The 26,160-nt window shown below is 42.3% G+C and overlaps 1 protein-coding gene across 19 annotated transcripts in view; it reads left to right on the top strand.

The window, feature by feature from the left end:
• MAGI1 (membrane associated guanylate kinase, WW and PDZ domain containing 1) overlaps nt 1-26,160 on the top strand; it is a 592,032-nt gene that overhangs the window by 336,500 nt on the left and 229,372 nt on the right. For all 19 annotated transcript variants that reach the window (XM_019757194.2, XM_074313244.1, XM_019757188.2 and 16 more), the window contains exon 2: nt 20,047-20,163. In XM_019757194.2, coding sequence (XP_019612753.2) covers nt 20,047-20,163 — 117 coding nt within the window. The remainder of the gene's footprint in view (nt 1-20,046; nt 20,164-26,160) is intronic.

The following is a 26,160-nucleotide window of genomic DNA, read 5'->3' as shown; positions in this document are numbered from 1 at the left end:
CTTTACATTTGATGTGTGTTCTTCAAACTAAATATAAGTAACATAACTTTTGTGAGGAAGTGGAGTGAAAGCGAAAGTGTGGCTGAGCGGCAGTGAGAGACGTCAAAGTACAGGTCACCCGCATCCCCCTAAGCCTTTGAGATAAAATTTCTACCCAGCTAATTTGATTTTTCTTCCTTGGTCAGCACAAGCAGAAACCCAGCTTAAGTCCCCAGGGCTGTGATTCTAAGAGGGTGTTAGGATTTTTTTTTGCTCTCCTCCCCCTTAATGTTCTTCACTGCCATCCATCTCTCTCTGCTCCTGGTTCTGAGTCTTGTATTTCCACTTTGAAGCTCAGGGCACTTTATCTGAGGAGATCTTACAGGATGCTGTATAAACAGAAGGTTCTTTATAGATATTCTCACGTTAAGTGAATCCTCTGAGAAGTCAGGATCAGAGAAGGAGCTCGGCTACACACTGGAATCACTGCCGAAAAGAACAAAAAAACAAAAACAAAAAAATGCCTAGTCCCTGCTCTAGGTTCTTACTTAATTGGCCTGAGATGGGGGCCTAGGTACTGGTATTATTTTAGATGTGTCCCAGGTGATTCTAACATCCAGCAAGGATCAGACCCCTCCCTTGGAGGTAACACCCAGTTACCACTTAAATTCTGAATAGGCCTGGCTGGTTTCCTGCTATTAGAATGTTCCAGGACCCAAGGAGAGAGCAGTTCTTTGCTTTTGTTAGAGCCACGTGTGGGAACCCAGTGACCTGAATTCCTTCCGATTCTCACTATAACGCTCAATCCCCATCACCTAATTTTCTTTGTTAATATAGATTTATTAGACAGCAAGAATTCTCAGTTGTGGTTTGGCATGTCACTAAGGTACAGGCTGGTCTCAAAAGGCATTGCAAAAATTTATTTAAAGACACTTTAATTTCTAAAGATAAATTTCTTTCTCATAAGGACTGGTCTGAAATCGAGCAATGAAAAAGGGTGTCAGAGGTTCCCACAGGCTAAGGTGTTGACATGGTTCAGTTTGTTCCTCTGATAAATGCTGCGTCCCCTTCTATGTTTTGGTAACGCTGGAGTATCAGGGACTTGCTTGCCCAATTCTGGGGCAGGAATGGGGCTTGTCGGCTCACCTGGCATCTTTGTTGCAGTTTTTAAATTGTTCTTTTCGAAGTGGGGTGTGTATGTCTATACTGCTATATAAGCACTGTAGTTAGAGGAAAAACTTGAGAGAATTCAGCAGCTACCACCCCCATTGTGAGAAAAGTCTCAAAGACTGTGAACTGTTTGCAGTCTTTAGCATCACATTCCCAGTGTGGGACGAGCAGGCCAGTGCAGGTCTCTGTGGAGCAGGGGCCTGTCAGAATGACTGCTAAGTTGATTAGCGGGGAGGATGCTTTCTCACTTTTTCTGAGAGGCACAGCTGAGTGAATGTTGGAAGAGGACACTTGAGGGAGAAGGCATTGCTGGAATGGAAAGATGAGAGACCAAGGTATGTGTCATATTGTTAGAATGGGAGAGACCTCTGGGAGTATGGAATCCAGCCCATTTGATTACAGATATGTGAGCTAGGTCAGTTTATGAGAGATTCCAGCAACATTCATTAAGTACCTATTAGAATGATACATACTGTGCTGGAGCTGGAAGACATAGATGATGTGTTACTCAGGGTTCTCCAGAAAAACAGAGCCAATAGCATGCACGTGTGTGTGAAGAAATTTAGTGTAAGAAGTTTGCTTGTGCAATTACGGAGGCTGACAAGTCCCAAGATGTGCAATTGGCCCTAAAGGCCCAGGAGAGCCGATGGGATAGTTCTAGTCTGGGTGTGAAGGCCTGAGAACCAGGAGAACTGACGGCGTAAGTTCCAGTCCAAAAGCTGGCAGGCTTGAGACCAAGGAAGGGCCAGTGTTTCAGTTCGAGTTTAAAGGCAAGAGAAAGCCAATGTTGCAGCTCAGTGGCTGAAGCAGGAGGGATTAGCTCTTTTGTTCTTTTCAGGCCTTCAGCTGATTGGGTGAGGCCCACGCACAGTGGGGAAAGCAATCTGCTTTCCCAGTATATCAGTTTAAATGTTAAACTTACCCAAAAGCATTCTCACAGAAACATGCAGAGTAATATTTGATTAAATATCTGGGAGCCCCATGGCCCAGTCAAGTTGACCATAAAATTAACCCTCACAGATGATTTCCCCAAACAAAAATATGACACAGATTTAGGTCTTAAATCCAGCTATCCTACCCCTTGCCCAGAATTCTTCTATCTACTTCATTATGCTGTTTCCTGACTCATCTGTCATAAATGAATAATATCGATAAAACTGAGAAATTAAGACTTTAGCAATCAAAACTTTCATTCATCAAAAGACATCATCAAGAAAGTGAATAGATAAGTGTGTGGACAGAGTCCCAGAGAGCGGTTTCCAGGCTCTCGGCCTCATGTGGAAAGGTGCTGGCTCAGGTAGTAGATGGCCGTCAGCTGTGGCTAATTGGCCATTAGCTGTAACCAGTTAGCCAACTAGCCACTGATATAACTGCTGCAGCTGTGTTGGTTGGTCAGTTGGTTGGTTGGCAGGCAGAGAAGTGGACAGCAGGTTGCAGGTCGTGTGGCTCCAGCCTCCAGTGAGACTATAGTGGTATGACTCCCCTATCTATGGCTCCATGGGTGTTCCTTTTTGGCCTCACCATATCCTGTGTTCTTGTGATGGGAGCGGGACCAGAGGCCTCGCCTGACTCCTCGCATGACAAATGGCGCAGCAAGCAGGGTCTCCCACACGACAATAAGACACAGACTAGGAGAAGATATTTGCAAAATATATTTCTTATAAAGGACTGGTATCCAGGATGCATAAGAAACTCTTTTTTTAAAAAAAAATTTTTTTATCGGGGAATATTGGGGAACAGTGTGTTTATTGGGGAATATTGGGGAACAGTGTGTTTCTCCAGGACCCATAAGCTCCAAGTCGTTGTCCTTCAATCTAGTTGTGGAGGGCGCAGCTCAGCTCCAAGTCCAGTCACTGTTTTCAATCTTAGTTGTAGTGGGCACAGCCCACCATCCCATGCGGGTATTGAACCAGCAACCCTGTTGTTAAGAGCTCGCTCTCTAACCAACTGAGCAATCCGGCCGCCCACGTAAGGAACTCTTACAAGTCAATATTAAGAAGACAACCTAATAGAAAATCAGCAAACGATTTGAATAGAAGCTTCACAAATGAACAGCGACATTCCATTATTAGTGCACGGCAGGATGCCTGGCATCAAGAGTCACAGGTAATCCAAATTACAATAATGAAGAAACAATATAATACATATATGAAGAACACATAAATAATTGGTGAAATAAAAAGTAAATGCCAGGTGCCCTGACACCTGATCTAAAGAGAGGAGGGCAATTGTTGGAAACTTTGCACTGTTGTCATAGTTCACACGAACCTGGAAATCCATCTCTTTGCTTGCACACCTTCAGCCATACAGTGTCCTATGAACAGAAGTGGGTGTGTGAAAGCAATCTGCTGATAACATACAGGTTTTAATCGGTTTGCAGTCTAGTGATATGGAAAGGCTGGCTTGTTTAACTTGTTTGTTTTGTACATTTCGTTGTAGTTGCAAATCTTAAAAAATGTAGCTCTCCTTGAGAACAAACAGAATTCCACGAAAAGTGTTTTTGAAATTCATTACATTCAAGTCAGATGATGAGGGGGAGAGCAGCTAACATTTACTGAGCATTTCATTGTGTGTTCTTATTTCTTCCTTATGACAGCCCTGCCAGGTATATACTATCATTATCCCCATTTTACTGATTGAGACTCAGAGTGATTAAGGAACTTGCCTAAGAAAACAGAGGTAGCAAATGACAAAAGCAGGATGAGAACACAAATCTACCTGGTTTTGCTTTAGGCACTGCTTATATTTTTTAAATTAGTGTTATCGTTCTTTACTCATTTAGTCATTCATTAACTCTGTGCTAACTTCTCCTCTAATCTGAGAGGGTCTTAGCTCTCCTACGAAACCCTCCTGGTGGGGGAGGCCACAGATCATAAACAAATCAGAAAAAGGAAAAGACATTATTTCAAAGACTAATACTGGCTATGAACATAATAAACCAGAGCAATGGGCCAGACACTGGTGGAGGGGCCTCCTTAGCAGGCCTTGTCAGAGACGGCCTCTGCTGGGTCAATTGAAGGTCAGCTTAGCTCTGATCCCAGTGCTGAGCTCTGCAGGCTCAGGCAGGAGCCCTGTACAGGAGACGTGTGTTTACATACGCCCGTGTACAGCAAATAAAATCTGAGCAGTTGGCATCATCCCCATATGGGCCCTTTTGCAATATCTGTTTCTAATGTGCGCTTGGATCTAAATGAATAAAAACATCGACAGCTGAACAGTAACTGTCCCTGACTACCATCTACTCACTGACCTCCTGGGAGGAATGGCCCCCCTAGGGTGGTCGCAGTGACTGGGGAGTACTGCAGGCATTTCCTTGAAGGCTGCCAAGCATGGGAGTGCTGGTGGCCAGAGGGCAAACCGACAGCCACAGAGCACTGCCCTGCCGGGATGCCAGTGGGCCTCTGATGAGAAGCCCGTGGCTGACACTTGTGTGCTGAAGGCTCAGGCCCTCAGGGATGAGCCTGGCTCAGTGGTGTCTGAGTTCTTTTGTCCTTGAATTTCACTTAAGTCTCTCCCATTCTGTGACAAGAGCCAGGATGTTGACTTGATTGAATTTTGTATGTGCTGTGCTTTCCCCCTGTTCTCTGGATATGTGAAAAGGCAAGACAGAAAATGGTTTATTGAGTTTGTTTTTCTTTCCTTGTATATACAATTTTAAAAACTTCAGCACTTGGGCTTGCCAGCCTGCTCTCTTGTCCAGAAAACGGCGCCCTTAAGAGCAATGTTAACGTGAGACAGTGGAGACCAGGCTCGCAGATGTGGAGTTGCTTCACGTAAATCACCTTCCATTGTCGAGGGGGGCATATGGCCAGTGAGTGTCCTCGTTATTGAATGGCTTTTATAGCCCCATAATTTATAATCACTTTTGAATAGCAGCTGAAAGACTACAATGAGACAGGATGAAAATAGAATGTGAAAATGATCACCGCTTATGGAATTACTGAGATTAGAAATATCCGATGATCAGTCTGTGAGGTAAGAACTCTCTCCCACGTATTTTTTAACCACGCATCTGTGTACCACACTCTCTAAAAAAGAGAGTTGTGGTCAATCCAGAGAGATGAATCTCTGTAAGAAATCTTACCTTAGCGGGTGTGCAACATACAACATATCCCAAGAACCCTGCAGACAGCGACATTCACATAATTGGTGCACTGCATGCATTTTTTAAGTCGATGAACTCTATTTTGGAATATTTAAGATGCAAAAAAAGTTGTAAAGATAGTACAGAGTTCCTGAATGTCCTTCACCTAATTTTCCCTAAAGCTGATGTCTTGCATAATCATGGCACATTTGTCAAAAGTAAGAAGTTAACGTGGGTACATTGCTTTTAACCCCAGTCTTAACTCAGATTTCACCAGCACCCCCCCCCAACACACACACACACATACACACTTGTGTGTGTTTTTTTTCCCCTGGATCCAGTGCAGGACTCTACCTTGCATTTAGTTGCCATGTCTTCTTAGACTCCTCGAGTCCGTGCCAGGTTCTTAATCTTTCCTTATGTTTCCATGACCTTGATAGTTTTGAAGAATAGCAGTATGTGGTTTTAACAAAACAGGGTTTCACTCTTCACTGCTGGGTGAACACCTTGTTTGGAGTCACACAGGTTGAGAGGGAAAAGCGTCACCTTCTGCGTTCTAATCCTGCGTCTGGTCGCTTCAGAACTGGGGGCCTCACTTTGCTCATCTGTTTGAAGATGGGACTAATGCCATCTTCCTCACTGGGTTCTGTAAGGCTGAAGTGAGATAATGTTCATGAAAGCAATTTATGGTTAAGCATCACATTTATAATCATCTAGAGGAAATTTGTAATGTATGAGTTCTTCTGTCCTGCATGCTTGTGGAAACTGGAGGTTGACACCAGGAACAGGTTTCATTCCAAGAATCTTTTGATATGTTTCTCTGAAGGCTATCCAAGTCTTTAAAAACCTACATTATTCTGCTTTCTAGAGAATGTGGGCAGGGGTATTTTTAACCCGTTCACTATTTCTGTGAAAGCCCCATCTAAGGGGGTGGTTTGCACATCCAGAACTACCTGCGTACACACACGTATGCATAAACATGCAATGGCAACATTAGCATATTTTTGAGAGAGACACGGTCCTCTCTAATAGGAAGTAGCAAAATACAGCTTGTGGCCCAAATATACCCCACCTCCTGTTTTTGTAATAAAGTTTTATTAGAATACAGCCATGCATTCATTTACATACTGTTCATGGCTGATTTCCTCCTAAGAAAGCAGAGTTCAGTAGTTGGAACATAGATCTTCCAGCCTGCAAAGCCTAAAATACTTACAATCTGACCTTTCAGAAATTTCTGCCTGTCTCTGCCCTAGAAGCCTACTGATGCTGAGATGTTTTTCTTTCCATTCTTGCCTGTCTGGGAGCATGGGATTCGCTCTTTTGTTTCCTGCTTTGAAAGATATTTAAAGAGGGGCGCTGTGCAAGAATCGATTCCTGAGGATACTCTGCTACTGGTAAATGGGCTCATCTTTCTCAGACCCATCAAATGATGTGGCTAAGGCTGGTGGTCTCTGTTTTCATAGTCCAGCAGGAATCGGAGCGGCGTACTCGGGTGTAACCCTGTTTGTATGAGATTCCCCAGTGTGTGTCAGAGTGTCTGGAATTCTGGCCCCAGCCTACTGTTGTGTGAATAATACCATATTAAAATACAGTTTGTAGCCCAGATTATCCATTTCTGAATGAGGCTAAATTAGGGTGAAGCTGGGAGGGGAGGGTAACAGCTGTTTTAATTACTGTGGATGTTCCAGGCTACAGAATGTCAATGGGATCTCAGTTTGCATTTGCATAAAAGCATTTAAACATCTTTTTTGTCAGCACTGTCCTAACACCTAATAGAACAGGTGCTGGTTCCTGGGAAGGAACCTTGTTTAAGTATCCCTGGCTGAGTGTTCTCTGGAAGCCAATGCCATTCAGATGTTACTTTCTCGGTTTCTACAAATGTTGGGCGTTGAGAAGGATATCAGGACAACTTTACAATGTGTCGGTTTAGATGGGAAGTCAGTCTTTGTTTTTGTATTGAGAGTCAATTCACATCGATCTTTTTTAGTGGCATGGCTTTAGAAAAATTATTTTACTTTTTTTTTTTTTAAAGATTTTATTGGGGAAGGGGAACAGGACTTTATTGGGGAACAGTGTGTACTTCCAGGACTTTTTTCCAAGTCAAGTTGTTGTCCTTTCAATCTTAGTTGCAGAGGGCACAGCTCAGCTCCAGGTCCAGTTGCTGTTGCTAGTTGCAGGGGGCGCAGCCCACCATCCCTTGTGGGAGTCGAACCAGCAACCTTGTTGTTGAGAGCCCCGCTCCAACCAACTGAGCCCTCCGGGAGGCAGCTCAGCTCAAGGTGTCATGTTCAATCTTAGTTGCAGGGGGCGCTGCCCACCATCCCTTGCGGGACTCGAGGAGTTGAACCAGCAACCTTGTGGTTGAGAGCCCACTGTCCCATGTGGGAATCGAACCGGCAGCCTTTGGAGTTAGGAGCATGGACTGTAACCGCCTGAGCCACTGGGCCGGCCCCTATTTTACTTTTTCATTTTGAAAAATTTCAAGCCCATGCTGCCATTGGAAGAATGGCATAATGTAAATGCCCATCACCGAGACTGACATCTTGGTATTAATATTAACATCTTGACGTACCCACCCCATCTCTCTTTATTTAGACATATTAGTAGTTCCATTTTGCCACATTATCTGTGTGTGTGAGGGGGCACTCTGTGAGCATTGGTTTATTCTTCTGTAAAATGAGACTGGAAATTAAACGAACCTCATTGGGTTGGAGTGAAGAATGTAAAGAGTCTGGTCTGTCAAAAGTGCTCAAGAAGTGTTCACTGTCATCACTGGAGTCCACTAGGTTACCTGAGCAGAGTTCTTTTAGATCCTGGTGGAGCGTCTTTTTAAAAGTTTAGTGTGTTCTTAAAGGGTGCATGTACACACACACACACACACACACACACACACACACACACACACACCCTTCAGATTCCAGTCAAGATTCTAAGTGTAGGGACACCAGACTTCAGCTTTGCATGAGGTCACTCAGCTCTTTGTTGATTAGGGCTGGACATAAACTCATTTTCAGCCATGTTACTTCACCAATGAGAACATTGGCCTCTGCTTTCTCTGTGTAAATCTGTTATTTATTTATTTTTGAAGAGATATTATTCTACCCTAGTTTAACTGGAATAAATATAAATTATTTCTAGCCATTATTTCTAAGGCTAGAAATAATGGAAAAAAAATAGAGATGATGGAATTTAAACCTTGCTGTTCTGGCTGTGCTTAATTCAAGTTTCTTCTCACTGTGGGATGAAATTTGTCATAAAAAGATTCACCGAGAGAAAAAGAACAGGGAAGGCAGTCAGGATATAATATAAAGTGACCGTGTTGAAGTGCTAGCAATATGTTTTGTGCTTGTCCACGTGGGGAGTGATATGTAAACAGTTAGTTTCTAGAATTTCATCAGTATATATAAATCTGTCCCGCAGCCTCTACTGCACATCTCAGACGCACTTCACATTTTTCCTTTTCATTTTATTTAAGTGCTACAGAAACATGACTGAAAGAACAACTGTTCTTGTACCACTAGGGGAACAGAGTCAAACTCTGCATGTCTGATGAGGGACCCCTTGCCTGAATCATTTCTGCTGCGCCTTTTATTATTATAAGGTGTTGTTATGAGCCCAGTAGTGGAATGGCAGTACCTAAGGTTTGCCAGAGATGGGGAACACTTGTGAGAAATTGGGAAATAGGTTTATTCTCAGAGCCTAGCACCCACATTTTGTCTGGGGACTTTGCAGTGGCTTAGACAGTTGGTTCACAACTTCAGCATGTATTAGAATCACCTAAAAGGCTTGTTAAAACAAATTGCTGAACCCGGCCCTCACAGGTTCTATTTCAGTAAGTCTGGGATGGATCCCCAAAATTTGCATTTAACAAGTTTCTGGGTAATACCTCTCAGGCTAACCTTAGAGAAATGAGTACCCTCCACCTCTGCCCCAAGAATTACTTAAGGAGAATTGCTCATGTGGAGATGTAGGGCCAACACCTAGGCCAGGAATTTAACAAACTAGGGCCCAGGGGCCAGACCTGCCTATTATTGTAAATAAAGTTTTATTGGAAAACAGCCTTTTTTACATACAACTACAGCTGCTTTCATACTACAAAGGCAGAGTTTAGTAGTTGGACAGAGTCCGGATGTGCTCCCAAAGCTGGAAAATATGTATCTGGCCCTTGGCCCTTTACAGAAAAATTTTGCTGACTTCTAATCTACCAGTGCTTGCATGTCATTTGGGAGAAGGGGCCTGGAAGTAATTTTATAAGGAACTGGCTCAGAGTGTTCCCAATTTGTGTGTTTTTTAGAAGAAGGACTTTTTTGTTTGTCTTTATTTTTTTCACTTAAATATATACGATAATGGAATTCATTCATTACTTCTCAACAGGCTATTCTCCAAATTAATTTTCTTATTGGAGTCAGCAGTTTCTCAAAATGAATAGACACAATTTCACCATCCATTTTGCCTCACTATTACACTGTTGGCATCTATTTGAATTATTGGTGGAAAATTTTTAAAATCACCGAATTAAAAGGGGAAAATCGTCATTTTTGACACTGTAATTGTCAGATTAGTGATATTGTACCTCTTTGAGGCTTTAGTAGAAACTGGTGTAACCTTTCTGAAAGCAGTTCGTCATTACGTATCAAGAATCTTTAAAATCGTGTTCATACTTATTACTCTAATAACTCCTCTTTTAGGAAATTTCATATTCAAGATTTTTCATTACGGCAATGTTTACGGTAGTTTTTTTTTAAAAAAAGGAAAGACATCTAAATTAACACAAAACTGATAATATTATGATGAATACACACTGCTACTTTGGAGCCATTTAAAATCAAGCTGACTGAAGGGGAGCTGATAAGTCTTTTTGGAAGGAATTTGTATCAAAAACCTTAATCCCATTTCAAGGATCACAAGAAAATAATCAGAAATACAGATATATTTTATATAAAGAAGATAATCACAGTGAAAACAGTGCATACGCTTATTCGTTGGTAATGGTTAAATAGGTTATGATGGAATAAGATAAAATACTATGCAGCTGTTAAAATTATATTTTCGAGCAGCAGTAGTATACTGGAAATGTTATGAATTATGCGTTAGAATATTTGGATATAAATCTACATATGTGACATGATCCTACACATCTCCAATTTAATAGGAACTCTGTATTCCACTTAAACCTACTCATCACCAGTTAAGCCCCAACATTGGATTCATTTGGACTCCTCCCTCGTGTTTCGTATCTTCCTCCATCATGTCAGCAAGCCCTGTCAGTTCTAACTTTGAATTGCATCTCCTGTCTACCCCTTTCTCCCCCTCTTCCTGGCATTTCCTCAATCCAGGCCGCCTCAGGTCTCCTGTGGTCAGCTCCGCTGGCTGCATCCTGTCACCTGCCTCTGCTCCTGACCCCACTGCAAAGCTGCAAAAGTAACCTCAAAATCTAGACGAGGCCTTCCCACTCCCTGACTAAAATCCCTTCAGTGAATTCCTACTGAGTTTAGGATAAAATGCAAACTCTTTATCACGGCCTGTGAGGCTCAGAATGACCTGGCCTCTGCTTCTCTTCTGAACCTTAGTCTGTGCCACCCGTGTCTGACCTTCATGCTGTTTCACTAACACTAACAGCCTCCTTTCTACTTGGCACCATTTGCACATGCTGTTCTCTCTGCCTCAAATGCTCTTTCCCCCGCCGTTTGCAGAGCCTGCTGGCCTCTTGTCGTCCTTCTGTTCGCACCTTAACAATTATCTCTGTCTGGAGGCTAGCCCGTTCTCCCCTTCCTAAAACATGCACATCAGTCCCTGCTCAGGAATTCTGTGTTGTCATGTTGGATCGTAAGGGCCCATACAGTATCTGGCTGCAGGCACTTAATAAATATTTGTTGAATGAGTGAATGTATCTCCTCAAATATCTAAGTGTATTATAAGTGTGTATAAGTGTATGCACACACAGTGAGAATGCTAATGGTAATGCAAATCTAGTTACAGTTGATGTTTGACTTTCCTTGTACTTTTGTATATTTTTCAAATATTGTATTTAATTTGTATTACCTTTTTATTGTGGTAAAATATATATAATATGAAATTTATCATTTTAACCATTTTAAAACGTACAGCTCTGTGACATTAAGTATATTCACATTGCTGTACAGCCATCACCACCATCCATCCCAGACCTTTCTTATCTTTTCCAAGTGAAACTCTGTACCCATTAAACACTAACATCTCAGTAATTTATATGAGTTTTATGGTAAAGAAAAAAAGGTATTAGAAAGAAACAAATACGTAGAAAACATCTTTTTCAGGCAAAGCTCATTTCAATGTATTTTGGATTGTAAGTTTGAGTGACTTTAAAACTAGTTAATTCATATTTCAATTTGTAATTTTGATTTAGAAAAAAGTATCCTTTATAAATCTAAACTGTTGAACTGACAGATTTTTTTTTTTTTTGCTACAATAGCTCCACTGCAGTGCAAATCATTTGTGTCACCTTAATAAATGTATCTTTCCTACAACTCTAATCATTTCTTGAAGACATTGTGTGCTAAAGCAGAATCACCTGAAAGTGTGGTTAGTTTAATATCCTTATACACGTTTTCCTCAGCATTGACAACTTGAAATGCATTAAAGTCTAGATTCTAATTGTAATAAAACACTACTCTTTGACCTTCTAGAAGTGGCTGTTCTGGAGCTCATATGACACAGGGAGAGCTGTGTTTTGCCTTTGTGGTCCGAAACGGATGTGACTTCAGAGGGCTCAGAAAGGTTCTCCCTGGAAAGCTAGTTTCTTGACCATGAAGATGATTTGTGCTGACTGGCATTCTCCCTTAGGATCTGTGCCTAAGGAGACAGAGAGATCAGGTCAAGCAGAGTCCCCCCATAATCCATCACCTTGAAAATGATGCTTCTGGTTGAGTTGGCAGAAAACTGTTTAGCATGGGAGGAGAAAAGTTGGAGAAACTACACCATTCAATTATGTTTGGGGAGCATTTCATGTTTAAATAATGACAAGCAAAATGTGCAATATAAATAATTGATAGAAGGATCATATCCAGAATATATAAAGAGCATCTTATCAAGAATAACAAGACAGCCCATTGGGAAAATGCACAAAGAATATGAACAGGAAGTTAAAAGAGAGAAAATGTAAAAGACAAAAAAAGGAATAGAATGGTCAATTTGACTAGTAATCTGTAATTGTAAATTAGTAAAATACCAAAATATCATTTTACCTTTATTAGAATAGGAAGATTTTTAAAAGATGGACTGTGCAGAAAAGAGTTAATGACTGTTAGTCTGAAGGCCTGCTTGCCAGGTTGGCTCTTGACTGGGATCTGGGCCCTTGGATTTCAGAAGGTTTCTATCCATTCCTTGGTAAGAGTGGCTCATGTCGTGCGGGAGACCCTGCTTCCTGCGCCATTTGTCATGCGGGGCGGCCTGCGGGGTCTCTGGTCCTGCTCCCCATACAAGAATGCAGGATATGGTGAGGCCAAAAAGGAACACCCACGGAGCCATAGGTAGGGGAGTCATACCACTATATTCTCTCTGGCGGCACTATACTCTCACTGGAGGCTGGATCCACACTGTCCGCAAACCGCCATCCACGCTTGCCAGCCCAGCCACCATCTTCTTGCTAGCCCCCATTCTTTCTCTCTCTCTGCTAGCGTAGCCACAGCAGTTATATTAGTGGCCAATGGCTCACTGGTTACAGCTGACGGCCAACTAGCCACAGCTGATGGCCATGCAATCACAGATGGCCATTTACTACCTGAGCCAGCACCTGTCTATGTGAGGCTGAGAGCCTGGAAACTTCTCTCTGGGGCTCTGCCCCCACACTCCACCCCTACAGGCTCTCGCCTCACAATCTACGCGACAAGCGTCTTCCGCGAGGGGCCCTGTGCGAGGAGCCTGAAGGTGAATGCAATATCCTGGACACAGCCAGGCTCTCTGGGCACAGCCAGGATTTCTCAGGGCACCACCAGTACTCCTGGGCACAGCCAGACTTCCTGGACTTCTTAGGGTACCACCTGTCTTCCCGGACACAGCCAGGGTTTCTCAGGGCACCACCAGTACTTCTGGGCACGGCCAGACTTCCTGGACTTCTTAGGGTACCACTAGTTTCCCTGGGCACAGCTAGGATTTCTCAGGGCACTGCCACTCTCTCTGGGAACAGCCCGACTTCCTGGGCACAGCCAGGGCTTTCAGGGCTCAGCCAGACTTCCTGGACTCAGCCAGGGCTCTCAGGGCACTGCCACTCTCTCTGGGAACAGCCCGACTTCCTGGGCACAGCCAGGGTATCTTCAGGGCTCAGCCAGACTTCCTGGACACAGCCAGGGCTCTCAGGGCACTGCCACTCTCTCTGTGCCTCTCAGGGTACCCTGCTGGAACAATAGCGACTCACAATCAAGGTGCTTACATATTCTCAATGGCGGCCAGTCAAGACACAAAAGCAAATATCCCCCAGTTCCACTAACAACAGTTCCCAAACAAACAGTCAAGCGGTCCATTAAATTAGGGATGGAAGGCAATTCCCCATAGTCCATAGTCATTCACCAGGGCTGTCCTGGGGGTGAGGGACGACCTTGACCTCACCCTCATCTCCCACGGAGGACTCAGCAAGCGTTACCTCCTGGGACTATAAGTCCTGCATCCGGGCTGCCTGAGCAGGAACTTCCCGGCCCACAGGGCTGCAACGACCTTCGCTTTCTCCGGCCTGTGCTGGTTGGGGAACCGTCCACATCTTTCCACCTCTCCACGGGGCTCCATCTCTCCAGCAGCTGCATGGCTTTTCCTGTGCTGGTGGGAGAACCGTCCACGTCCTCCCACCCCTCCACGGGGGTCCAGCTCTCCGGCAGCTGCTCCTCCTGGTCTTCCAGAGACTGAGTGTTCATACACACAAACTGCTCCACCGTCCTTTGGAGAGCTTTGGCCGGCACCATACCCTGCTCGCTGCGCCATTTGTCATGCGGGAGACCCTGCTCGCTGCGCCATTTGTCGTGCGGGAGACCCTGCTTCCTGCGCCATTTGTCATGCGGGGCGGCCTGCGGGGTCTCTGGTCCCGCTCCCCACACAAGAATGCAGGATATGGTGAGGCCAAAAAGGAACACCCACGGGGCCATAGGTAGGGGAGTCATACCACTATATTCTCTCTGGCGGCACTATACTCTCACTGGAGGCTGGATCCACACTGTCCGCAAACCGCCATCCACGCTTGCCAGCCCAGCCGCCATCTTCTTGCTAGCCGCCATTCTTTCTCTCTCTGCTAGCGTAGCCACAGCAGTTATATTAGTGGCCAATGGCTCACTGGTTACAGCTGACGGCCAACTAGCACAGCTGATGGCCATGCAATCACAGATGGCCATTTACTACCTGAGCCAGCACCTGTCTATGTGAGGCCGAGAGCCTGGAAACGTCTCTCTGGGGCTCTGCCCCCACACTCACTATGCCTTAACTGTGCAAAAGATATGGTTTATGCTTTCCTTCTGCGAGTCTAGAGTTTTGTTTCATACCAGGCAGAGGCTGCTGACACAACCAGTTCCTAATAAAAGCTCTGGGTCCCCAAGTGTCTAATGGACAGCATTTCACAAATGTTGTCAAACTCATGGCCCTGGGAATTAAGTGTGTGACTCCAGTGGGAGAGGACTCTTGGAGGCTTGTACCCGATTTCCTCTGGACTTTGTGGCCCCATCAGCCTTTCCCTTTGTTGGTTTTGCTTTGTATGTACTCTTTTGCTCTAATAAGTCATAGTTATGAGTTCAACTGTTTACTGAGTCCTGGAATCCTGCTAGTGAATCATCAAATCTGGGCGTGGTCTAGGGGACCCCTGATACACTAATGATAACAAGTGTCGGTGTGAGTGTGGGGGACACAGGACCTCCAAGGCTGTTGGAGGGAAGGTAAATTGGCACCACCATTTTGGAGAAGAACTTAGCAACATCAAAGTAAGTTGAAGATGTCTATTCCCATCTTAAAACTTAACACATTTGATTACAGAAAGGCATTACAGTAACATTGCAGCATTGTTGTATTGTTAGAACAACAGAGATAGCCTAATTAGTCTAACAGTCTATGAAGGAGAAATATATTTTGATGTATTTTTTGAGTGGAAAATTATAAACTATTTAAAATAATTAACAAAAATTATGTCAATCGACATAGTTAAATTTCTGTAAACTAAAGTGAATTTAAAAAAACAGTAAATGTTTTAATGTTAAAGACAGTTCCAGATACATAGATAAAATATGAAAATATAAAATAATGGCAAATCTAGGGCCGTTTAAGCCCCGTTTTCCCCATTTGTATTGTAAAATTGTCTTAAAATAAGCTCTGAATCCTTTTCTTGGGAAAAGTTTCACATATTCCTGACCTATGTTTTCTTTTCCATTTGCACAACAAACGTTGAATTTCAAAGGAAGTGCAGATGCTATGACAAACTCTCTCTTGCAATTTATTATTTCATTGGCTCACTGCCCTGGACAATTAGGAGAAGATTTATTGACATGTCCCCTAAATAATTGGCAATTAATTTGCGATTAGATGCCAAAAAGTACAGTATTCTTAATGTAATGCGAAGGTTGAAGTGTTTCACTTACCCACGTCATGGAACACAGAATAAATGTTACCCAGCATCATAGTGAATCCTGCCCGCGCACTCGAGAGCATTTTTAGTTTGAGGATCACCAACTGTAGCTAGCTTGGCTCGTTTTAACATAAAGCATGAGTGTAAACCATGATGTCTATGTCTTAATGCCTTCCAATGTATAAGTCCGTGGTTTATCTTGATAGGTACCGCATATGATCCGTAAGGATGTGTGAACCTCTGTTATATATGGAATGAAAAGACATTGTATCCTGAATCTTCTTTGGAATTTTGCTGTTGACTCAAGCAGTATATTTGGATCCCATAGACATCTTTGATACTCATGGTTCATATGATAACTGTCAGTGTCTTTTTTTAAAAAAATTTCAATTACAGTTGACATTCAATATTGTATTAATTTGAGGTGTGTATCATAGTGGTTAGACATTTATATAATTTATGATGTGACCCCCCCCACTAAGTCTAGTACCCACCTGGCAGTATCTTTTTAATGTCTAGAACTGTGGTCTCCTAGGGGGAATATAAAACCCTAGATTCTAGGTAATAGAGATTTTGCTGGTAAATACTGTTATCATTTGGTCAAATTCCAGAGTGCTTTGTACCTGGAGGTAGAGTTGGCAGGTGTGACTGTCAAATATCAGTGATTTACCAGTGGGTTTCATTTCCTGAACTTCAGCTCCAGCACAGTGTCTGGAATATATTACATATGTACTAAATGTTTATTGACCAGTTTGCATATGTCCAGACCATTTGAGCACAAGTAGAATTTTATTACCTTTCAGAAAGTCTAGAAATATCCTGTAATCCAAGTTTCCCCAGGTCTGTATTTTGTTTCTATTTCTAAGTCCATAGGCTGGGTTTTAAGTTTATATGCATTTTTTTTTTTAAACGTATCAGTCCATTTTCGGACTGATCGGAATTCTTTTGCCACTTGCCTCAAACAGTTGTCCAGTCTACCTTCTCCTAATGGGAATTTCCATCATTCCTCGAGTGCTTTCTCTTTGCCAAGCATTGTCTGAATCTCGTTTAGTCCTCACAACAATCCTGGGATGGACCTACTGACACATCAGTGCTCTGTGTTTACAGATGAGACAAGCGCGGTTCTGAGATGAAGCCACGCGCTTGGGCTTTCCAGCTAATAAATAGTGGAGCCAGGATTTCAATCCAGCCTGTGTGTCTTAGCTACTGTGGGGACAGAGCCCCAGAAAGTAGTTTACAGGCTCTCAGCCTCACGTGGAAAGGTGCTGGCAAGGGTGGTAGATGGCCGTCAGCTGTGGCTGATTGGCCATCAGCTGTGGCCAGTTAGCCAATTGGCTGCTAATATAACTGCTGCGGCTACGGAGGAGAGCTGAGGAGAGCCGAGGAGAGTAGAGGAACAGAGCTGAGGAGAGTGCAGGAGCGTCGTCGGTCAGTTGGCAGAAAAACGGACAGCAGGTCGCACGCCCAGTGAACCCAGCCTCCAGTGAGACCATAGTGGTATGACTCCCCTACCTATGGCTCCGTGGGTGTTCCTTTTTGACCTCACCATATCCTGTGTTCTTGTGTGGGGAGCGGGAGCAGAGACCCCGCAGGCCTCCCTGCACGACAGCTACCAACATTTATTCTGTTATTCTCAGTTCAGTTTTCTAATGAGAATTTCAGAACTAAGCATTGAGAACAGGGCCAACCACATAGTCATTCAATACTTATGTATACTTTAAACTTTTGAAATAGATTTTATTACAGTATAATTTGCATACTATAAAAGACACCCATTTATACATACAGTGCTGTCAGTTTTGACAGATGTATAAACCTGTGATATCACTCACTATTATCATCAAGATATATTCTATTGCCATCACCCCCAAAAAGTTTCCTTGTTCTCCCTCCTTTTAAAACATTTTATTTTGGAATCATTTTACATGCCCAGGAAGTTGTAAAAAATAGTACGGTGGTCCCACGTACGTTTCACCCAGTTTCCCCAGTGGTAACATCTTCCATAGCTACAGTACAACTGCAAAGCCAAGAAACTGACGTTGGTACACTCCACAGATCTTAAAGCCTTATGCTCATTTGCAGTCGGTCTTTGTCTGCTCTCAGGTAACCACTGACCTGCTTTCTGTCACTATAAATTTGTTTAGCCTGTACTAAAACTTTTTATAACGATAGAATTGTATAACACGTTCTCTTTTGTGTCTAGCTTATTTTGCCTAGCGTTATTTGCCTGAGATTTATCAATATTATGTATGTGCTCCATTTAATTGAGGGGTTGCATCCTGTTGTTTGAATACAATACAGCTTGCTTATCCATTCACCTGTTGATGGACATTTGGGTTATTTCCAATTTGGGGCTATTATATCATGAATAAAGTTGCTATGAAGATTCATCTACAAGTTTCTGTGTGTGTGTGTGGACTTGTTTTCATTTTGCTTGCATAAATAAAGAGTGCAATTACTAAGTCATTTGGTTATTGAAGGTATAACTTTATAAGATGGTGCCACATTGTTTTCCCGAAAGAATGAACCATTTTATATACCTACTAGCAGTGTACAAAAGTTCCTGTTGCACCACAATCTTGCTAACGCTTGATATTGTCAGTCTTTTTGCCATGGTAGTGGGTATGAAGTGAGATACTATGGTTTTTAATTTGCCTTTCTCTGATAATTAATAATATTGAATATCTTTTCATGTGCTTCATGGCCAATCATATATATTCCTTTGTGAAATGTCAGTTCAAACCTTGTGCCCATTTTAGGGGCGGGTGAGTGGGGTGTGTGGGTGTTTGTCTTCTTCACTCAATAAATATTTGATGAGTAATTGAATATTTATTGAATGACTTGAATATATGGATTTTCCTTTCAGCCACTTGAGACCGTAGGTATAATACAACTCAAATAAAATAGTTCAAATTGGGGTTTCATTAGTATATTCTAAAATGATCAACCATAGCAGAGAATCTTGTTTTGAACATGATATTGAGCTAAAGATCAGTAGTTTCCTGCCCCAGGTATGACAGTCGCTATCTTAACTATTCCTGTCATCCTCGTGATTTATTCTTTTTGACCATGGGGAAGTTCTCGTCATTGCTGCATTGTTTCTCTAAGGCTAGAAATGCTCTTACCTAATTTTTATCTTGTCTAAAAATGGAAGGACAATCTCAGCCTTGTTATTTTTAGCTGTCACTGAAGCGTCTTTCTCCATTAAGAAGGAAGGTGAGCTAGATTTAGCTACAAGTCTGTTCATCCTATAGACTACAATTTCTGTTTATAATTAGAAAAATATTTCGTTACCTTCTTTCTATGATACATATTTGTAACGTTATGATTTTTAAGCTTTTTTTTGTTCTGTTACATGTAGAGAATTGCAAAGAAATAAACTCATAGCTCCATCCAGTTAACTATTGCTTAAACAACAATAATAAAAAAGAAATGTGTATCGAGTGTGTGTGAATGGACACGGGATAGTAAGATCTATCTATTTATAGAATTAAGAGTGATGTCTCTTCCTTTATTTCCTATGCTCAAGTCCTTCTCCGTAAACTGTTGTTAAAACTTTCTTATGATTCCTTCCATTAATACGTGGTCTCTCCTTTTCTTTATTCCTTTCTACACAAAAGGGACCTGACAGCATGCATTATTCCACATATTTTCCTGCAATATCCACACATGAAGATCTAGCTTTTGCAGATTAATTACTGTTTGGATGAACTCTGCTTTCCTTAGTTGATCCCTGGTGGCTGTTTCAGGGTTTAGTTTTTATTTTTTTTATTTGCTGTTATAAAATGCTGCAGTAAACAATACTGAAGATTTTGGCAGGCTTTTGCAAGTATATCCATAGGGTAAATTTCTACCAATTGGATCCCTGGTTAAAGAACATTTTCTAATTTGTCAGCTATTGCTAGATTGTCCTTTTTAAGGTTTCAGCCATTTGTTCTCCCTCTAATAGTGTCTGCAAGTGTGTGTGGCATATATTTTTAGCATAATAGCCTAGTTTAAGTTCTTTGTTATTTCAGCCTCTAGTATTATGTGAAATGGGACCCCCAAATTAATGCTATTTCAGTGCTTTTTTATCTTGTTAAGTTCTTGCTTGCTTTCTCCCCTGCAGAGGAAAACCTAAAGTAATACTGAGAGCGGCTGAGTAGAATGGCTTTCTGTGACTTTCCCACACACCGTCCTTAGGCTGCTCAGTCTCTACGAAGCCGTTGTTGATGTGTTCTTCTGTTTCCTATATTTCCTGCAGGAGGAAAGCTTACCAAGGACCTGCGACATTTTCTCAGTCAGCGGTTCCAGAAAGGGTCTCCTGATCACGAGCTCCAGCAGATCATAAGGGATAACCTTTACCGCCATGCTGTGCCTTGTAAGTAGCCAGTTTTGCGCATCTTACTGCTGAGTGGGTATGTGAAAAGTTGAGAGGAGAAAGAAGAGCTCAACAGCTGGTTCTGGAACCCTTGGCAGCCTGCTCACTTAATGACTCTGCCAGCCCGGGAAATCCTAATTGACAATGGGACACACAGCACAGCACAATGTGAATTACTTGGCTTTTGCGTTCCGGCTCTGCCACTTACTAGCTTATATTGCAGGGCAAATTATTTGTCCTTTGTAAGGTTCAGTTTTCACATCGGTGAAAAGGACATCGCAATCATACTAATGACTTCATAGAATTGTTCTGAGGAGTAAATGGGCTGAGGCACTTCATTGCGTTTTGTGTAGTGAGGGCGTGGTGTAAGCCTCCCTGAATGGTAACCATCATTAATGGGTGGACCGGGCCACAGGCCTGCAGACACACTGTGGAGACCACTGGGGTCCTAGTGGCCCTTAGTGAAGAGAACGCCTCAGAGGACTCTCTTCTTCCCCAACTTTGTCAGATTCAGAAACCAGGATTCCATGTATAATTTTGTTTGAAGAATTGGTTTCCACAAATTAAAAAGCACCAAGCCCAAACCCATTAGATCACACCAAATCTGAGAAAGCGAGACATAGGACATAGGGACTACGAAAGCAGGGTTTTTGTATTAAGGGAAGCAAAGGAAAAGGGGAGGCAGGGAGTTTGTGAGGCAAATATATCGGCACCTCATTGTAGTGAAGTGTTCTCACGCTCTACCAAACTACATCCCTACGGAGGGAATCATAAGGCAGGAGTCCTGGGAAGGCAGAATTATTTAATTCCTTCAAAATCAGAAGGAAGAATGAGTCTGGTTTTATTACTTGGAAGTTTTCTTACCTCCTCTGTTAACTTGTCCCTCAAAGTTTGAAATACCTTTTTAGAGATGTCATATTTTAACCAGCAGAGGAAAGAAGGGATGGAGTTCAGGGTACCCTGCTTATTGCTGTGACTTGTTTGCTATAAATGGTTTTCTTTAAAAAATAATACTTTCCAAGTAATGTGCTAGAGTGCCAATGTTTCCCGATGTTACTGCAGAATAATAAATAGACCTGGCCTAAGGCATGCCATACCAAGGGCTTAGACCAGAAATCTAGACTGGGACCTTTAGAGAGCAGATCCTAGCCCTCTGCCCTCCATTTTATGTATTAACCAGGCTCCTAGAGGAAAAGAGGGTGACTGCAAGTAACTTGGGTCCAGGCCCCAAAGTTGCCTCTTTCTGCTGAGTGGCAGAGCTGCATTTGACAGAGAAAATGTTGCAATAATGTATTAATGGGAACTGTCAGCCTTCAGGTCTGTTAGTCTTTCAGCATTGGAATTAAAAACTATAATCTTAATAATATCCTAATAATAATTCCTTACATTTGGATTAATAATAATTTAATGTTAATCACATGGGTGAGGCAGGGATGATCATTCTATTTTGATAGACGAGGAAACCAAAGCAATAAGGTAAGCCAATAAAAACAGGCTTAAAGGTGACCAGGGCTTTGGGTCTTCTGAGTCTGCCATTGTCTTGCCTCTGATATACCATCCAGTTTTACTCTTAGAAAAACCCCTTGGGGTTGGGATTTTTAATACCCATTTTACAGATGAGGAAACAGAGTCGCAGAGAAATTAAGTAACTGATAAGTGGCATCCCTTAAGCCCTCCAGGGCTGTTTCTGTTGCCATACCATAGTCCTAGTACAGCAGGTTGAATGCAGTATTGCAGAATTTAGTAATTGCAGAATCATGATTGTTCTCTGTGTAATTTTTCCCCTACTTAGATTCCAATTTAAGAAATGGGGAATGAAGCAAATGAGCACACCACTTCTTGATGCATCTGTGGTGTTACTATGGTTACATTTTGGCATGCTTTCCCATTTATTTTTTCCGCTGATTTATTGGACCTGACTGTGAGCTAAATGGCTTGATTTTAAGCTTACCACTGTGTAGGAACTGGAGCAAGAAAATGACCTCAGCCTTTTAAAAACAGTGGAGAATCATGTTTTATCTTTGCTTGTGTAAAGCCCTTAGTATTGATGTTTCATTTCTGTGAAACCAGTAAATCAGGAATTTGGAACATGGAAATGGTCTTCCTACTGAAAGAGAAAACAAGTAACATTTCATTTTACATTTCCTTCATAAAATGGGAAGGAAATTCAGAAGTCTGTTTCCAAGTCTGGCGCAATGTGTTTGCCTTTGAACATGAGTAGACCAGGCATGACTGGGGATTCTGTTATAGGCTTTGATAACTCCGGCCATATTTGTGTTTATTTTGATTCCTTGACCCATGTAAGTGGCAAAGCTGAACCTCTCTACCAACCCGTTGTGCTAATGAATTAGGAAACCCTTGGTTGGAGAATATATCCTCCTGATTATGTCATAACTGTGTCATAGGGAAACAAGCCCATGTAATCTGTATTTTCCAGAACTTCCTGCTGCTGCTATTTCAGTGACTTCAGTATTTTGAGAAAGGGTGACCTCATGAACAGGTGCTTGCAAGCCGGGCTAGCCTTCTTTTCCTGTACCTTTTAGGAGGCATCCATGTCATTAGAAATGAATGAATAAAGTTCCCCTTTTTCTCAAGTTCTTGTTAATGTCGTCCTAGTGTAGTAGAGCCTTCTGTGCACAGTGCTGGGTTGTACGGTGAGGGTCCCGTTTTCTCCTGATCCCTAAGCAAACCCAGTGCAGGTCATAGCAGCCCCCATCTCACAGGTAAGAAAATGAAGCAACAAATGTAACTTCCTCAACATCAAACCCCTTCTAAGTGCCACATTACTCACTTCTCAGCTAGTGCTATTTTGATTTTTAACAGCTTTATTGAGATATAATTCACATACCATAAAATCCACCCATTTTAAGTGTTCATCCAGTACTATTTTTTGCTAGTTAGTATTATTCTCCACTCCCCTTTTATTTTTCCTTTATTCAAATACTTTTATTCTTTCCACAGTATGAAAAAAGGTCATCATAGTTGAAATTTATACTTACCATGGAAAATCACCACCAAAAACAAAAAAAAAAAAACAAAAAAAAAATTAGGACAGCAAAGAGAAGGACCCAGAATGAGTTGGAGTCCTGGTGTGAGGTCTGAGGTCTATGGCATCGCTGGGTGGCCTGGTGCAAGGCACGGAACCTCTCTGAGTCCCATTTACCCTTCAGTAACATGGAAATAGAAATACCTCCCTCCAGCATTGTCTCCCCAAATATTGACAGAAACTCTCAAGGATTGGTCCATGTAGGAAACCAAAGCTCAGAGAGGTGAACAGCTTATGTAGAGTCACACAGTTAGCAAGTCGCATGGTCGGGGCTAAACCGGTTCTAACTCCCATGTGAGGTATAATTCATAATCGTGTGATTAAAGCAGTATAATGTGGACCATTAAGACAGAAAGAAAAAAGAAGCTTCTCGTTGCTGAATTTTGTAAGTTTTAGCTGTTTAAAATCGTGGGGTTTTATGTCTTGGGGATGGGGATGATGTACCTTAAAAACAAGCATCTAATCTCTGATTTTCAAGTATTCACTGGTATGTACTATAGGATTTTAATAATTGCTTAATGATTGTTCAGCTTTTAAAAAATCATTACAGGGTTCTCTGGGGATATCTAGGTTTGTTTGTTTGTTTATTTATTTATTTATTTTCCCCCTGGGAATTAGGTTTATCTTATTTTCCATTAGATCTCTTCTGAGCATACCTATGAAAAACCACCTTTCAATAAATGGATATGAAATGCATGTAAATGTCATCCATGCTGCTAACTTCTCTCATTCCTCAGAACCATCTGGGTAACATTCCTGTCACCTGCTCCTCAAGTTATGTTTAAATTCCCAGCCCGATGCCCCGCCCGCACCCCACCCCTGCCTCATCCCGCACAAACTTCATCCATTTCCCGAACATACCTGGTCTTTGTGTAACTGGGTACACCTTGTTTCCTCCTCTTTCCCTACCTTTCGATGTGACCAGTTCACAGCCTTCTTTTAAGCTTTAACCTAGATGCCTCTTCCTCCATGCAGGCCTCCATAGATTACACCTACTGCCCTCCTCACTGTTCCCAGAGTCACCCCTGTGACTCTCTTCAAGCACATACTGTGCTGGTTGCCTATCTGTCCTATGAGAATCTAACTCTTCTCAGGCTGGGCACTGTATCCACCTCAGTGACCAGCCCACACCTAGCTTAGTGCCTGGAACAGAAGGTAAATATTTGTTGAATGAATGAACAAATGAAAAGATGGATAAAGACACTCTTTGTTTTTCTTGTTTTATTTTTTTTTCTTGGTTACTTAGAATTTAGGAGAAACAGCAAGAGCTGCTTTTGCCATAAATGTTTTAGAATAAAAGGCAGCTCAGAGGCTTGAGCTCCTAGATGGCTGATAAGGACTCCACTGATTATTGGCTGTTAAGCCAGGCCCAGAGGGGGAAAAGTTAAGGTTCCTGTGAGCTTGGAGGGGGAGCCCATCTACGTATCTCTCTAACTCCTGCATTGCTAGCCTTGCTGCTTTATGACTTCTTATCCTCGCTGATGTGACAACATCTGAGATTCTTGCTTTGGAACGGCTGCTTTTCCTGTGAAGATAGATGAGTTACCTGACAGGGCTTGTCATTTACTACACTGCTGCTGTCAAAACGAGATGCAACTCATCCAGTAGTACTGGTTCTCTGGAATGCTCAACAACACCCGCCCTTCGCCTCTCTTTGGGCTCAACTCTAAAGAACTCCTCTTTTCAAGCAGAGGTCATCTGAAAGAGGAAAGGATAGGTCACTTTTGTTCTGTAGCTTAACACTTTGTTGATCAAGGCTCTGCCTGATACTGAGACCATCGAAACTGTTTTAAGAAGCAAGGACCATTGACTGAGAGGAGTTTACAAAGGGATTAAGTTTCTTTGACCTACAAGACAAATGTAAATTTGATGTGGTGGTAAACATAGGTGATCCTGGTCTTTATTTGTAAATGTGCCATTTTCAAACATATTTGAACCTCCTGGTTTCTCTTAAATATAGCTCTTTCCAGTACTGTTTGCCAAGGACCAACCCTTTCCGTAATTACAGCTGATGGTACGTACTAGACCAGTTTATCAGCAGGAGGCCAGGATAAAGAACAGGGTGTTGGAGCATTACTGCTGTCCTGGAATGTGCATCCCTGTGTGCAGGTTGTGTGTGACACAAGTAGAAAGCATCAGGTCGTAAGTCATGAACTTGACAGTTCTACAGGCATCCTTGGGACTGATGAGATAAAAGTCGCTGGAAACTTTCTCACCGTGGTTATTGCCCTCGTCCTCTAACAAACGTAAGTGCTGCTAAGACAGAGGATCGCTTTAGCCTTTACAAAGCGTAGCCCGGCTGAGACTGTGACTCGTAACAATAATAATAGCGCTTCAGTTTTTGCCTCTCCTGTGTACTAGGAGGCCTGCCGTGATCCTTGTACGATCCTTAAATATGTGTCATCTCTAACTCTGGCTTCATTGAGGACACACCGACTACTAAGGATCTGAACTCAAGCCCATTAGGCTCTTAAATCCTTCCTCTTTTCTGTTCAGTCACAAATGTTTGTTGCCTTTAATACTCATACAATCAGTATTTGTCTTCATTAATTCTCCATCAGTTCCCAACTCTATTTCTCCCCCTCCCTTTACCCATCAATACTATAGTTTCTCATGTGCCCTTGGCTGGTCTGTGATCTGGAGACTCCTCTTACCCTCTTACTACCTACACTTAACCTTTCTTTCCTTCTCCATCAAGACTTATTTTTTCTACATTGGTTTCCTATCAGCTGGTCCTCAAAAAAGCCAAGGATGTGCCTGACCACTGCACTGTACACTGGAAGCTGAAGCTGAATAATATTGTAGGTCAACTAAAATTTAATATATGTATCTAGTCATGGGATATGGAGTGCAGCATAGGGAATAGAGTCAATGGAATTGTAATAGATATATACGATGTCAGAGGGGTAATAGATTAGGGGAGGGGGTTGTCACTTTGTGAGTGGTGAAAT

Source organism: Rhinolophus sinicus, linkage group LG10 (assembly GCF_036562045.2).
Source record: "Rhinolophus sinicus isolate RSC01 linkage group LG10, ASM3656204v1, whole genome shotgun sequence".
Taxonomy (NCBI): Eukaryota; Metazoa; Chordata; class Mammalia; order Chiroptera; family Rhinolophidae; genus Rhinolophus; species Rhinolophus sinicus.
This window is presented reverse-complemented; position numbering and strand designations above follow the sequence as displayed.